Source organism: Mus pahari, chromosome 18, assembly GCF_900095145.1.
Source record: "Mus pahari chromosome 18, PAHARI_EIJ_v1.1, whole genome shotgun sequence".
Lineage (NCBI taxonomy): Eukaryota > Metazoa > Chordata > Mammalia > Rodentia > Muridae > Mus > Mus pahari.
In genome coordinates this window covers 34578859-34594604 of record NC_034607.1, presented here as the reverse complement: position 1 = coordinate 34594604, position 15746 = coordinate 34578859, and the positions used below count along the sequence as shown (strand labels likewise).

General features: G+C 44.6%; 1 protein-coding gene across 2 annotated transcripts in view; it reads left to right on the top strand.

The window, feature by feature from the left end:
- Positions 1 to 6988: 6988 nt before the first annotated feature.
- Arhgap28 (Rho GTPase activating protein 28) overlaps positions 6989 to 15746 on the top strand; it is a 154194-nt gene continuing 145436 nt past the window's right edge. For both annotated transcript variants that reach the window (XM_021217921.2, XM_029531603.1), the window contains exon 1: positions 6989 to 7194. In XM_021217921.2, the coding sequence (XP_021073580.1) occupies positions 7079 to 7194 (116 nt within the window). In that variant the 5' untranslated portion in view covers positions 6989 to 7078. The remainder of the gene's footprint in view (positions 7195 to 15746) is intronic.

Genomic DNA, 15746 nt, shown 5'->3' with positions numbered 1-15746 from the left:
CAGCTCCTTGGGTACTTTCTCTAGCTCCTCCATTGGGGGCCCTGTGTTCCATCCAATAGCTGACTGTGTGCATCCACTTCTGTGTTTGTCCAGTGCCTTTCTTCTAATGTCTCCAACTGCCAATGTTTAATTAAGAATTAAAAAAACCCCTGCCATTCATCTTTTAGAATGACTTCTTTTCTCACCCCCACTTTAAAAAAAAATTAATGTATGAGTGTTCTACTGCATGTATACCTGCAGGCCAGAAGAGCATGCCAGATCCTATTTCAGATGGTTATGGTGGGTGCTGGGAATTGAACTCGGGACCTCTGAAAGAGCAGCCAGTGCTCTTAACTGCTGAGCCATCTCTCCATCCCTTTGGATGATTTCTTAAAGGTTTAATTTTATTTTTAATTTTGCCTTTATATATGTCCGTGTACCATGTGCATGCAGTTTCTGCAGAGGCCAGAAGAGGGGGTCAAATCCCTGGAACTGAAGTTATAGATGGTTAGCTACCCTGTGGGTGCTAGGCATCTAATTGGGGATCCTACTGAACGACATATAGTATGACAAATATAGAACTGACAAACCATTTTTCTAGGCGACATGCTAAAAATTCCTCCCATGGGTGGTGGTGATAGTGTGTGTGTGTGCATGTGTACCAGTATGAGTGCATGATGGTGAATATACATGTGTGTGTACAGGTATGCAGAGCTCAGAGTATCTTCCACCACTACCCACTTTATGGTTTGAGACAGGGTCTCTCACTGAATGTGGAGTTCATCAATTCAGCTAAGTTAACTGGCTCCTGAGCCCCAGGGATCTTCTTGGCTCTGTCTCCGCAGGATTTGGATTGAGGAGGTGTTCCACCATACCCAGCTCTTTACATGGACACTGGGAATGCAAAATCTGGTTCGTCTGCTACTGTGGCTCACTCTCTGTCTGTGGCACCATTCCCCCAGCCCCGGGAAATATATTCTTTGATGAGTTATTTCTCTAGCCACGTCTATGGCTGATATTTCCTCCCCCACCAGCCCAGGTCTATTAGCAGTGATTTATTTCCAATCAATAATGATTCAATTTATTTGCAGAAGTCCCTTATGTGACTCAGTTATGTCCGTCACATAAATAACTCATTGTGACTTGGCTGACTGGCTCTCATGGTGATATAATCTGCTTAACCCAATTACCAGATTGATCATAGAGCCCAGAATGGTTAATGAAGAAAAATAGCTCCAATCTCTCTTTAGAAACAGATGCCAAGGAAGCCACAGAGAAAGTCAGAGCGGTCATAAAATTATGTCATTGTGAGACTATTCAGAAAAGAAAGTTGTATGACTTGAGTAGTGCCAATCAATGTTTAGAAATATTTAAGAGGAACCGTTTAGGATTCATTAGCTTAACTGAGGATGAAGAATTTACACCCCTTTTAGACAATTTAAGAAATACTTGTCTTGGGCTGCAGGGAGAGGGGTGCATTAAATGGTAGAGTGTTTGCTGAGCATCCATCAAACACTGGATTTGACCCCAGGGGCACATGCCTGAGCAGGCTGGTATATGTCTGTAATCCTGGCAGCACGGAGGGTCACAAGTTCAGGGTATACGTTGAAAGTTTAACAAAGCCAGCCTAGGATACCAGATACTGTCTTTTTGTTTGTTTGTTTGTTTGTTTGTTTGTTTTCGAGACAGGGTTTCTCTGTGTAGCCCTGGCTGTCCTGGAACTCACTTTGTAGACCAGGCTGGCCTCAAAGTCAGAAATCTGCCTGCCTCTGCCTCCCCAGTGCTGGGATTAAAGGCATGTGCCACCACGCCTGGCTCAGATACTGTCTTAAGAACAAAAATAAACAACAACAACAACAAACTTTGTTTTATTAAAGTGTTTCCTCTCCATCTAAACACGGTCGCGAACTCATTTGTCTCAGTCTTGCCAGAGGATTCGGGGTCCTGAAGTGAGCATGGCCAGGACCCTCTCTCTGCATTACAACTGGGTCTTCATTTTCTGGAGATCAGGGCGCTAGGTGACTAAGCAGCGCTTCTGTCAGACAGGCCGTAAGGCCTCGAGGGGCACGTCCCTTTTGTCCATGTGAAGGTTTTCATAAATGTCCTGTTTTCCTGCATTTCCTAATAGGACTGGGCATGCTGGGTTGTCTCTATACCTTGGAATCATCAGAGCCGGGGCGCCCTGCTGTTCATTGAGGTTTAGACTCCAAAGATACTTCTGGAAGACTTGAAAGGGAGACCCGAGTGACTGGAGTAATAAGAGAGAAGAAAGTGCGTGCACGTTTATCAAGTGCGTGTGACACTGTCTTAGTTAGGGTTTGTATTGCTGTGAGGAAAACACCGGGGCAGAAAAGGAAGTTGGGGGAGGAAAGGGTTTATTTGGCTTACACTTCCACAGCACTGTTCATCCTAAAAGAAAGTCAGGACAGGAACTCAAACAGGGCAGAATCCTGGAGGCAGGAGCTGAGGCCGAGGCCATGGAGAAGTGCCACTTACTGGCTTGTTCTCATGGATTGCTCAGCCTGCTTTCTTCCAGAACCCAGGACCATCAGCGTAGGGATGGTGCCACCCACTGTGGGCTGGGTCCTTCCCCCATCAATCACTAATTAAGAAAATGCCTTATAGCTGGATCTTATGGAGGCATTTTCTCTATTTGAGGTTCCCTCCTTTCAGATAACTCTAATTTGTGTCAAGCTGACATACGACTGGCCAGCACAGTTATGTTTCCTAGCGTAATCGATGTTTTAAAGATAAGCTCTTTGCTCTTCTACCAATTTGGGGAGGATACTTGACTTGGTCAGTTCTCACATTTCAAATTAGGGACGAGAAGAGTGTCATCAGTAAGTGGCAATCCTTTTATCCAGACCCAGACTTGGATCCCTGGCCTTTTTGACTGTCTATTCTGTTCATTGAATAAGTGGAGTATTGTTGCACCCAGGGTCCCCATATTCTGCAGGCCTCTGATGCTTCTTCATGCCCACCTATTGACAGAGCTACAATACATACGAAAAAAAAAAAAAAAAACTCTTAAGCCTCAATGTATTCTAAGAGCAGATAATGAGAATGAATTATACACACCCCTATACAGAAATACTATTTCCTGAAAAAAAAAAAATGTAATTACCACTTAATTATTTTTATGTTAGTGGTATTTAACCTTTAGCATACTCAATAGGTTTATGAAAAGTTACACAAAGAAATATAAATTAAGTCCTACTTATTGACATCAAGTCAGGAAGTGTGCCTTTTACATTTCAGCAAGCCTTTTATGTTAACGCTTAAGAGCCAGGATTCAGACCTCATGATTCAGATTCAATCCTGGTATAAGGTTGAGCCTCGCTCCATCCTGACCTGGTGTCCACCGTCTGGATGTAACTTGGTGCTGAGAACACCTGCTGAAGCATCTGTGGGGCTGATGCTTTGACATCTACAGCAGAATAGAACCCGGTGCAAGGTAAGTTCCTTGATTTCAAATGTGCAGTAAGAGGTCTATAAACTAGCATGTTGCTCGGGGGCCCTATGTTTTGCTGGTGGTGGGCTGGTGTGGACAGCCATGTCTTCTGATTCTAAGTCCAGTGCTTGGCACAGGGAACTCAAACTTGCTTCCATTTACCCTGTCTTCAACAAACAGGAAGTACTATTTCAGAATGAGTGCCCATGGTCGGTCCACTGTCCAGATAACTTTGTCTTCCCGAATGTCCTCATGTGGACTTATTCCGCAACCCGGCCAGCTGTCACTGCCTTAAGCTGTCACCCTGTACTAGCTGGTTTTGTGTGTCAACTTGACAGAAGCTGAAGTTATTACAGAGAAAGGAACTTAAGTTGGGGAAGTGCCTCCAATGAGATCCAGCTGTGGGGCATTTTCTCAATTAGTGATCAAGGTGGAAGGGCCCATTGTGGTTGGGACCATCCCTGGACTGGTAGTCTTGGGTTCTATAAGAGAGTAGGCTGAGCATGCCAGAGGAAGCAAACCAGTAAGTAACACCCCTCCATGGCCTCTGCATCAGCTCCTGCTTCCTGACCTGCTTGAGTTCCAGTCCTGACTTCTTTCTTTTGGTGATGAACAGCAATGTGGGAGTTTAAGCTGAATAAACCCTTTCCTCCCCAACCACTTCTTGGTCATGATGTTTGTGCAGGAATAGAAATGCTAAGATACATCCGTAGCCTGGAGATCTTTTTGTTTTCAACCCTTGTCCCCGCCTCTTCTCTTTCAATCCTGGGGATCAATTAGAATCAAACTCAGGGTCATGAACTCGTCAGGCAGGTGTCCCACCTCAGAACTATACCCAATCCCCCAAATGTGTTTCATAGTTGTCTATATTGCTAAACTTGTTTAGGCTGGAAATTATTCTCTGAGAAAACACTTGTACAGACAGATTTTTATCTTTCATGGAAAGCAGGACTATACCAATGCAGCCACATTAGCAGTTTCACTTAAGGGATTCTGCCCCCGAATCTCGAGCAGGCCGATGTCTTGATGGAAGGAGGTCGATCATGCAGCTCAGGTGAGAAAGACAGCTTAGCAAGAGAGGGGCTGTCTTTAAAGTTGTGCCCATAGTAAAGGAAGAAATATGTTGTAACTCAGGAACACTTAGCCATCACCACCCCTAGGTCTGTCTACCAAGTAGTAGTTACTAGACTCCAAAGAGCAGCATACAGCTACTACCATCAAGGTCACAGCTTCAGAGAGAAGAGTACCCCCCTCCCTGTAGGGAATAAGACTGAGGATCGGTGCACAGCCTTTCTCCCCATCTCTCTAGATTTCCTGCTGGTTTCAAGCTTGTGTTACAGATGACCTGATCCAGCCCTTCGGAGACTATAAGTCACATCAGGTCGGCCAATCTGAAGGGCTAATGGAAGGAGCTTGAGTAACATATTCTGCCACACAACATGTGCAGTCTGGCATCTTTCTGAAACCTGAAAACTCAAGGATGCTGACGAGAGCTGTACTTTGTAGCTCACACACACAAAAAAATGGTACTACACAGAAAACTCGTTTTTGTTGGTTGATTCAGTGCTAGGAAGCAATATGAGTCACCTGGAAAAATCCCTTGGCTAGCTTGAAAGGTAAGAACCACTACCCTGAAGAGTAGTTAGTTCTACCTTACCAATCCACTTGTATTCCACCCATTCATTTCATTCATTCATTCACTCATCCATCCATCCATTCATTCATTCATCACCAAGCCTTCTGTCCTACGTAGGGTTACTATTACTGGGATGAAACACCATGAGTAAAAGCAACTTGGGGGAGAAAAGGGTTTATTTCTCTCACAGTTCCATATCACAGTTCTTCATCAAAAGCAGTGAGGGCAGGAACTCAAGCAGGGCAGGAACCTGGAGGCAGGAGCTGATGAAGAGGCCATGGAAGGGTGCTGCTCTCTAGCTTGCTCATCATGGCTTCTTCAGCATGCCTTCTTAAGAACCTAGGGTCACCATCCCAGTGCCAGCACCACTCACAATGGGCTACCCACCCCCCCCCCCCACCCCCCACCCCGCCGCAGTCCCTAGTTAAGAAAACATCTTACAGGCTTATCTACAGCCTGATTTTTATGGAGGCATTTTCTTAATTGAGGCTCCTTCCCCTCAGATGACCTCAGCTTGTGTCAAGTTGATATACCACTCTCCAGCACACCTTCCTCTTTGGAGTGTGTGCTATGTGAAACAGGAGGGGCTCTGGGGTATGAGAGAGAGAGAGAGAGAGAGAGAGAGAGAGAATGAGAGAAGCCCTTCCAGCAGCTTCCAGTTGAGTAGAAAGCACCAACTTGCTGGGAAAATAGTAATTTGATCTTGAGTTAGTGATGGGCTTTCCCTCAGGCTTTCTACTCCTTGGTGTTTCCTGGTTCCATCTGGGCTTGGGGGGTGGGGGTGGGGGGAGGTGAAAAAGACCAGGGCCTATTAGCAATCACTCAAGTAGATGCCAGACCAGAGAGCGAAGAAACACACAGGGCATGGTCTGGAGATTCTACCTTCATCACAGAGCAGAATGAAATTATTCCTGTAACCAAGCAAGAGCCATTTCTGGAAAGTGGCAGGGGGAGTAAGAGGTGGGGGAGGGGGGCTTTGATGGATGATCTCTAAGAGGTTTCCCGGGGAGAGAATTTTGAAAGCAGTTCCAGCCAGAAACACAATCAGGAGAAAGGCTATATTGCATTTTTGGGTATGTTATATACAGTGTGTGTGTGTTTATAATCTTCTCCCTTAAAAGGCCCCCTGAAAATACCATTCAAGGAGCCCGTGGCCATCAGGAGTACTTTTCAGACAGTCTGGAAACAGTATCTGTCAGGGATCAGAACTGGGTGGAGGAAAGGGATGTTAGGAATGAGGTAAGAGTCTGGCTGTTGTGGTCCTGAGGTTATGGGAAGGAAGCTCAGTCTTCCACAAGCAGAGGGAATGGCTGGGGCAGAAGGGAAATCGGATCCACGGTAACATAGACTAGCAAACGTCAGTGCCACCCAGTTCTTCAATTTCTGATTCAGATGAGAGTGTCACACTTAAATGAGAGTGTCACATTTTCTCCCTGTCTTCCCCAGAGCACCCATTCCCATACCTAGCCTTTCTCCCCTTGCCTAAGGCAAGGTTTCTGTCTCACTTCAGACTGCCAGGCAGGAAATGTTCCTAGCCATGGGATAAGCCTCCCGTTTGAAGGGGGGCGAGGAGGAGGTTGAGAAGAGGAAAGGAGAAACAAAGGAAGAAAAACACAAACTTTACTAGAGCTGCTGGCTGGAGCCGCAAGCTTCAGGCAGGTTTCCAGTTTCCTAAAAGCGGGGATCCGTGGGCGTGGCCCTCAGTGTATGTTAATCTGCCCGGTGTATTCTGTGGGCGTGCCCTTGGTCTATTACGCTAATCTGTCCGTTGTACTCTGTGGGCGTGTCTCTTAGTTATGCTAATCGGTGCGCCTTGTTTGGTGGGCGTGGCCCGCAGTGTATGCTAATCTGCCGCTGTACTCTGTGGGCGTGTCCCTCGGGCGGGCGGGGCCGTCCTAGCCGCGGAGCCTTGGGGCGCCGGACGCTCGGGGCCGCTGACCCGCTCCCGGAGCTGGTCCACGTTGGTCCCGGTCTTTGTTCTGGGTTAGCGCGGGGGACATGCGCCGCTGAGGATGGAGGTGGAGGACTCGGGCGGCGTGGTGCTGACCGCCTACCACTCGCACGCGCGCTCGCAACCGCAGGGCGCTGAGCCACGCTGCGCGTCCCGGGCCAGCCATCCGCTCAGCAGGTACGGACTGTGCGGCACCGCGGGCCGCGCGCGCGCGTCGGGCGGGGCGGGGAGGGGGCAGCGCTTAGGCAAGTTTTTGTGGAGTTGATAACTGAGACTGCTCTTTGTATGATCCTGATTGGAGATGAGAAACGGCCTGGGCGAAAAGTCTGTGTGTGGCTGGCTGAGGCTAGCGGGGTACTTGTAGTCTTGACGCAACTTTATGAAGAGTTAGATAAACATACCATTTCTGTGGAAGACTCTCGCCATGTACTGGAGAAATTTTAAAATATTACCAAAAACCCAAACACAAGCCGGTTGAAGAGAAAAAAGTTCTTGCAGACACTCTTAACTATTTGGAGCTAAAGTTTTTCTCAAAAGGAAACCTTCACTGACATAACAATTTCACTTCTACTGTAAATACCCTCAATTGTTTAAATACAGTGATGTCATTATTTGATGAGGGCCGGTGCCGATTGTATGCAGCCATCGCAATTCCTGTTTATTTCTTTGGGTTACTATGTGCATTTAGTAAGCCGGGGATCTGGAGAACATTGCTCTGGTATGTCCATCTGTTCCTCTAAAGACGGATGGTCAAAAATATTCCAAATGTGAGATGGTTTGCTGTCTGGCGTGCTTAGGAGAAGTTCCTTTGCTGTTCTCTACGACTATATCCGTGGATGTTTTTACTTATTTATTTTGAAGCCTACGCTAATGCGTGTTTTGATATCATCTCCTAATGGCATCTTACATCACTGTTATTTTCAATTACTTGTTTTTCCTCACACTCTTAACTTTTATGTGATTATAATTACTGCTGTTTTCCAATTTAATTGATTTGTGACTATGTCCCAGAATATGCTTTGGACGGTATCCATGAGATGAACCAATCGCACTGGCTTAGGAACTATACTGGTCTTCGCTAACAAAGAAATTACTGTTTCTTCCAGAGAGAGCAGGTTGAGTCAAACCTCATTTTAAAACAGATAGTGAGAGATGTACCAGTTTGCTCCGGCAGTCGGAGTCACGCGCATCATTTTGACATTTTGACTCAGCTTGAAGATACTGATATTTCTTTATATTGAGTGTGTAATTCTTTTAGAAAAAAAGTACCATCTTGGACCATTAGGACTAAATAGATGGGATTGGATGCAAGGCAGGGGCCAGTTTTCTACATTCTTAAGTGGCTTGGGTGTAGCTTAAGCCCTAGCAGCTGTCTGTGGGCATCAGCCAGATAGCTGAAAGCAAATTGGAGGGAGATTTTTTTTTTTATTAGCTCAGCATGTGGTCTTGTAGGATGGTAATGCGTGAGAGCTGACTGATATCAGAGTCAGTCCTTTACCGTAAACCAGTTGGCTCTAAGTTTATAATGTTGCTGATTGCCTTGTACTCTGGAGGACCCTCAGTTGCTCCCTCCTCTGAGGGAGGGGATGGGAGTGTGCAGCCCTCCTTCCAGCCCCCCGCCCCAAGAACAGCAGAGGATAGCTTAACTCCCTGGCTCTCAGTAGAAGCACTGAAAATAGAGGTTCCTGTGTTTACTAGGAGCCAGAGGATACTACATCATCCATCATGTGTCTGATAACAGAAATTATCAGGCCCAGTTATTAACCTTTGACTTCCTAGCTACTGATCAGTTCTTCCCTTCAAGCCAAGAAGCAAGAAGGTATTGTTCTGCTTTGGAAGAAAGCACCCCCTCTTTCAGGAACATGCGTTCTTTAAACTTGCCTATGTATTTGGAGCCTACTTGTGGCGCACTGAGCAGTCTGGCTCTGGGAAAGGGGCTCTGACTTCCCAAAGATGTCATTCATTAGCACTTGCTAGCACAGATGGAAGTGAAAGCTTCCTCCTCCCTCCTCAGGCCCCTAGTGTCCCTAGTTGTTTTGAGTTTGGGGTCTTATTTTTTTTTCCCACCAAAATATATCTCCCACCATTAAATCCAAATACTAAAGAAGTATCTGGTATAATGTAATAACCAAATAAATATTTCTTGAGGAAATTAATGGATTCCTACTAAAGATTTATAAAATGGCCAAGATAAAATGGCAGGATTTTTTAAGAGCCAATTTCAACCTGCCTGCACAGACTGTGGGTTAGTAACCCATCAAGCACCGGGAAACCCAAAGATAAATGAGATGTTCTTCCTGCCATGAAAGTTCGGGCAGACCAGCAGAAGTGTCAGCGAAAGGATGAAACAGTAGAACCTTTGGAAGGAATGAAGTGGCACAATCTCTAGTATAAGGAAGTTCAGGTATAACCGGATTTCCAACTTGCAGTTAAGAATCGGGGGCACAGCAACTGGGGTCCATACTGCTGCCTGCCAACACTATGGGAAGCTGAGGAAGAGTAATCGTTGCTCACTGTGCTGGCCTTGGGAGCCCCTGTTTGCCACACTCTTTCTGCTGCTTCTCTGCAGTGAAGTCAGCCATCCACTTAAGTCTCTTTGGGGGCCTGTCATTTGTTTATTTAATTTTGTTCAAGTAAATAAGCAGCAAAATATTGCCTGTCAGGCCAGGCTTGGAGAAGGATGGTCAGACCTTGACGGTCCGTGGCCTGCATGAATGACCACCCTGCTTCAAGCAGGTGACTTGAGCTGCTCAGAGCACCAACCAACTCAAAAGAGGTGGTGCAAATGCTGGTGATGTCCTTGGTGTGAAGTGGATGTTCTTGGTCCCCCTACAAGAGAAGCGGGGGTGGGGCGGGGTGGGGCACTAATCAGGGTCCAAACAACCTTGCCCAAAAATCAATTACCGTTGAAATGAAAGGGATCCATTTAAATATCTGAGTTTTACAGCTCCCATGTCAGACTTTGGAAAAGTTCAGGGAATCGCTTGTTCTTACCTTTTTGGATGGATGAATGGATGGATGGATGGATGGATGGATGAATTACAGCTACATATGGCATATCATAAATGAAACTACCTCCGCTCTCAGTAGTGTGTGCACTTTAGTGGGAATTCTGGGTACCTAAAAGACCCTGCATCCAGGTTGGCTGGCAATATGTCTTCTCCAGATTTCAATAACAAAAATGATCAATATTTGATGTAGGTAAGCAGTTTGTGGTTTTTAATATATGGCCTAGCCTTTGTTTCCTTCTAAGAGGGTCAGGACACAGAAAGCAAACAATGTGCTGGTGAATAAAACAAGTTCCTGTTTCTTGGCATTTGTCTGGGGTGTTTGGGGCACTTGAAATAGCACTGGATTTCCCTTTCTGTGTTTCCCTCAGAATTCTCTGTTGTTTTCTGTGATCGCTGCCATTAGGCTCCTTGTCTCTAACCAGGGTATAGTCTGGTTAGACTTGATTGCTAACTCTCATGACCATTTTCTCATGGAACTTTTGTCTTTTATGATCTCCTCAGGAATTAACTTAGGCGACTCAACAATCTTTCTTGGCTCTAACTTCTCAGAAGGCAAGTGCCGGTCTCCCAGAATCTGTCTGTTTTATTGAGGTGAATGGATGAGATTCTGCAAATGTCTGATCTGTGAAAATAAATTGTTGAACTTAGCTTCGGCACCATGCTTTTTAGAGAGGCCCAATCTGATACCGTGAACCCTGAGAATGTGGACAAACATCCAAAACACTTTCAAGTATAAAGAGATTTAGGCATCTGCGATGCTTGTTGCCTGAATTTTCAAGAATTTCCTTGGTTATATGAAGTAATGATGTGGACGTGTGTGTGTGTGTGTGTGTGTGTGTGTGTGTGTGTGTGTGTGTAAATGAGTGGGTGATTATTTCTAATTGTACATTCAACATCCTGAGAAAAATAAAACCAGAGTAGGAGACAAACATGTCTTCCTCATAAGCCAGTGGAGGTTGAGCCAGGGTCCCCTTGGGCTCTCCACTGCAGCCAGCTCAGGCCAGGCTTTTGTGAAGGAGATGTTGGATTTCAGTATCACAACCACTCTTTATAATGAGAACCCTTGGATACAACTGATTCGATGATGATTCTGAAGTAAATATTTTGGGCAAAAACTAAAGTTAGCAATTGTTAATGATCTACTGTGGGGATACTTTTCTGGGTTGAAATCAATTTAAAAGGTAGATGCTTCAACAGGTCAACCCTTGTTAAACTAACACGTACGTACGTAAGCCCATATGCGCTTATGCTTATACAAAAGGCAGCAAGCTCTAGGGGATGGTGGGCTGCTCATTCTAGAAGGCTCGGAAGCAGTAATGGAAATGGAATTCTTAGATGAGGGTAGGTATTTATAGGCCACTTTTTATGTTGTGGTTGAAAGCAGAGCTGAGGTTTCTGGTTTCCTTCATGAACTCCCTGCTGAGTGGAGGTGCCTCCATCTGTAGAGCCCGGGCTAAACATCTGGTGTATTTCCTTTGATCCTCTCATTAGATTAAACATTTGGCCAGTTGCTCTGTCCACTTTTAACCTACTCACTTCTCCCTGATCCTTACTCACCAATGTAAATACAGATACTGGGCAAGTTTAGAGTGATCTGTAAGTACCTCTTCCCCCTCAACGTCTAATTTGCATGATGTCCAGTTACATCCTGCTTGAGCCAGGATTTCCCATGGGCTCTCTTCTGCAGCCGGTCCAGTACTCACCTTCACCCGGATTCCTTAAATGTTAGCATGTTGCAAAACCGACCTTGCAGTGGTTAAAACTGAGGAAAATGACCAACGCCTACTGCAGTTAACTAAGCCACAGATTATAGTCTTATTTCACTAGTTTCCTTGCTAGAATTAATTTTCTGGTCATATGGTTGAATCCAAGATCCCATAGTGATCTCAACTACTTCCCCCAGGGTTCCCCTCTGCTGTGGTAATTGGTCTTTTATGACCATGGCAGTTGTTACAAGCTTATTGGTGATTTTATAGGAAGTCACTTTTAGTGAGTTAGCCCAATGTGTTCTTCTTTTGAATTCAGTGAGAGCGTGAGAAAGTTCTGAGGAAGTGACAATGGACCATCCTGTCAGGTCCATAACACTAATGATGTCCTAATGATGTTGATTTTGGTCACCTGGGTCCATGATACTAGGATGTCCTAATGATGTTGATGTTGGTCACCTGGGTCCATGGTACTAGGATTTCCCAATTATGTTGGTGTTGGTCACCTGGGTCCATGACACTAGGACGTCCTAATGATGTTGATGTTGGTCACCTGGCTGAGACGGAGTTGCTAGGCTCCCATACCACAAAGTCATCGTTTTCCCCTTTTCAATGAGTCTTCATTCTCCTGGAAATATTTTATACCAATATCTTTTCTTCCCAAACTATCATGTACTGATTTTAGCATCTGTCTATGGATGACAGAAGCAAAAATTACTGCTGGGATTTTTTTTTCCTTGTTTCATCTTGATTTGACTTCATTTATGTTCTATGAAATGATATACTCATCATTCTTTCTAAACTTATTACTTTTATGTCCATCGCTTCTTCAAACTGAACCCGATGTAAGTGGGCATCTGTGGTCATGTAATGAAATGGTTTAGCTTTACCTCGCTTGACTTCATGAGGATATTAGGAAAGATTGCCTAATTTTTCAAGTTGCTTTATTTTCTTTTGGAGGGGAATTTTTACTGAAGCTTTAAGAGGGGGAAAAAAAAATCACAGCGATGCTAGATTAAATGTTTTGTGAAAAACTAGTTATTAAACCTCATCTCTTTATTTCTTAAAAGTGTCTAGACATCTGGTGTACCTTTCCTGAGATGTTACCTGGATGCCTGTAAATGTATTTTAACCCAAGAAAACATTCCAATTTACATATAATCAAAATTTCTTTTGCTCTCATCAAGCCAAGCAAATGACTTTTGGAGTAATTGCCACGTTCTTATTTCCCGGCCATACGGTCTCCAGCTATGGGCTCCAGCTGGGAACCAAAGGCAGATTTTAGGGGCAGAGGAATATTTCTTAGAAGGAAGGTTGGCTATTAAATCCTGCTCATTTATGAAGTTGAACTCATTTTTAAAATCTCTTTATATGAAAATACCAAGTCAATCACACCCTTAAGTAGTGTGAAGATGAACCTTTTCTTGATTGTTCAAGCAAACAAACAACACAAATACCCAATCCCAACAACCAAACAGACAGAAACAAACAACAACAAAAAAAACCCAACGAACAAACCAAACAAACAAAATGAGGGCCAGAAAGATGGCTCAGGGGGCAAAGGTGCTCGATGCCAAGGCTGCTGACCTGATTCAGTCCCCAGGAGCCTCATAAGGAAAGGGCACAAATGACTTCTGCAGGTTGTTATCTGACCTCTGTATGCATGCAGTAGGACATGAATGTGCACATGTGTGCCCGCGCGCACACACACACACACACACACACACANACACACACAAAGTAAAAACAAATAGTAATGCTGAAAGGCATAAGATACAACCATTTAGTGAATGCCTATTAAGATGTATAAGCTACTAAAGAGTAACCTATATTTGTATGTTTCATTTCTCCTATGATTTAAATAATGATAATGTTAATAATTAATATTCTTTAAGACAGTGTTTTTTTTTTTCTTCACAGCTTCGGGTAGCCTGGAACACCCTGTGTAGCCTGGACTAGTTTTGAACCTTTGCCAAGTGCTAGAATTATAGGCATGGACCCCGCCCTCCCCTCCCCTGCAACCCACCAGGCTGAAGTGATTATTGTTCATAGTTTTTCCGTATGCCAAAGAGTGAAATTAGAGCCATATCTCTCACTCTGCACAAAAATGTATTTGGGCAGGATTAAAAACTTTGATGCCAACTAAGAGCTCAGGACTTGTCACCAGAGCATGCAGAAGAGGCACATCAGGGGAGAGTTTATGCAAGGCCCCCAGCAGCAGAGAAAATGGGATTGACAAATGTATCCCCTGCAGTTTCAAAGCTTCTGCACACAAGAAGGGACAGACAGCAGAGTAGACAGACAGCCTGGAGAATGGGAGCCAACCTTTGCTAGCTGTCCCCTACCCCAATAGGGGTTCCTAGTTAGAATGCGTAAAGCATGGCAGAACTTAAACTCCCAAACTCGCAGTCAACAAATAGGCCGATGAACTGAATAGACAGGTCTCAGAAGAAATACCAACGGCCAGTAACTATTTTAAGGAGTTCAAGATCCTTAGCTATCATGGAAATGAAAGTTAAAACCACTTTGCAATCTCATCTCCATTGAGAAAGCAAATGATGACAGGGGCTGAAAAGGAGCCATTATCTCTTGTCCCACAATCCCCTGGGAGTGTCAATACCTCAGCTACAGGGGAAACCAATGTGGGGGTTTCTCCAAAGGTGAAAAAATAGGTCTACCCTGTGGTGGAGGCCCCCCCTGTGGTGCATCTCTGTTACTCCTGAGCATGCAGCAAGAGGACTCCGTGCCCTACCACAGAGACACATGCAGGTCTGTTTTACTGCTCTGATCACAATAGCAAGGACACGTTCCCAGCCTAGATGTCTATCGACTGATGAGCGGATCCTGAAAATGTGGAAAGTAGCCACAACGGAATTTTGTTCAGTTGTAAGGAAAAGTGAACTAACACAGTTTTCAGGAAAATGAATTCAGCTGGAAAAGATCATGCTCAACGAGTGGATCCCACGCTCAGAAAGGCAGACAGCGGGTCTCTGCTATACAGAGCCTAGCTTACAGTTGATATGCATGCTTGTGTTTGGGTGGAAGTGTGGGCAGAGGTTAGGAAACTAGAAAGGACCCATGAGATGGGGGAAAAAATAAGGTGGCTTCACTGGGAGGACAGCAGGATGCATGTCGTATGAATGTTGATGGTAAAGTGGAAGGCCACCAGGTCAAGTCGAGCTGGAGAATCAACCAAACTGTGTATCTCTGAAAATGCTGGGAGGAAACCTGATACTTTGTACACTGATTAAAACATAACTTAAAAGGGATGTGGATTGTGGCACATCCTTTGGGTACCCCATGTGTTCTATACTACTTCAGTAAAGGACGACAGTTACCCGATGAACTGCCTGTCTAACAGCTGTTGGCGTGCCAGGTATTTCCAAGCCTGAGGAATTTATGCTAAGTCCCATTTAGAGGAACAGCTGGGAGTGTCATGTTTCTCTGAAAAAACAAAACAAACAAAACAAACAAACAAAAAAAAAACAACGGAGGAAGCCCATGCGGTTTTTTTTTTTTTTTTTTTTTTTTGCAATCCCTCCTATGACTGGACGATGACCGCACTCAAAACAACTCAGAGGGCAGGAAGGAGAAACTGCAAACCAAAGATGAAGAAACTGACGAATTTTTACGCTGTCGAGCAAGTAGGACTTATCTAAGCTGTTTTAGTCTTTGTGGGTTGTGGCACCGATTATCTTTTGTGTAGAGAGATAAATCTTTATATCTGCTATGAACTTTGTGGGGAGTCACAGGATTTTCTTTTTTCTTTCTTTTTTTTTTCCACATTTGTAATGTATAGGGACAAGAATTCATTTGAAGTTGTTTCTTTGTTATTCATCTATGAAAATCAACACTGAACGTTAATCAATGCCTTAAAAAACCACCAGTGTATCTATGTTCCTACAACAGTAGTTGAAGTTATGTGGCTTTCTTCATTGTTTTGTTTCTCTTCTTCCTCCTCCTCTTCCTTCTCCTGTCCCTCCTCCTCCTCCTCCTCCTCCTCCTCCTCCTC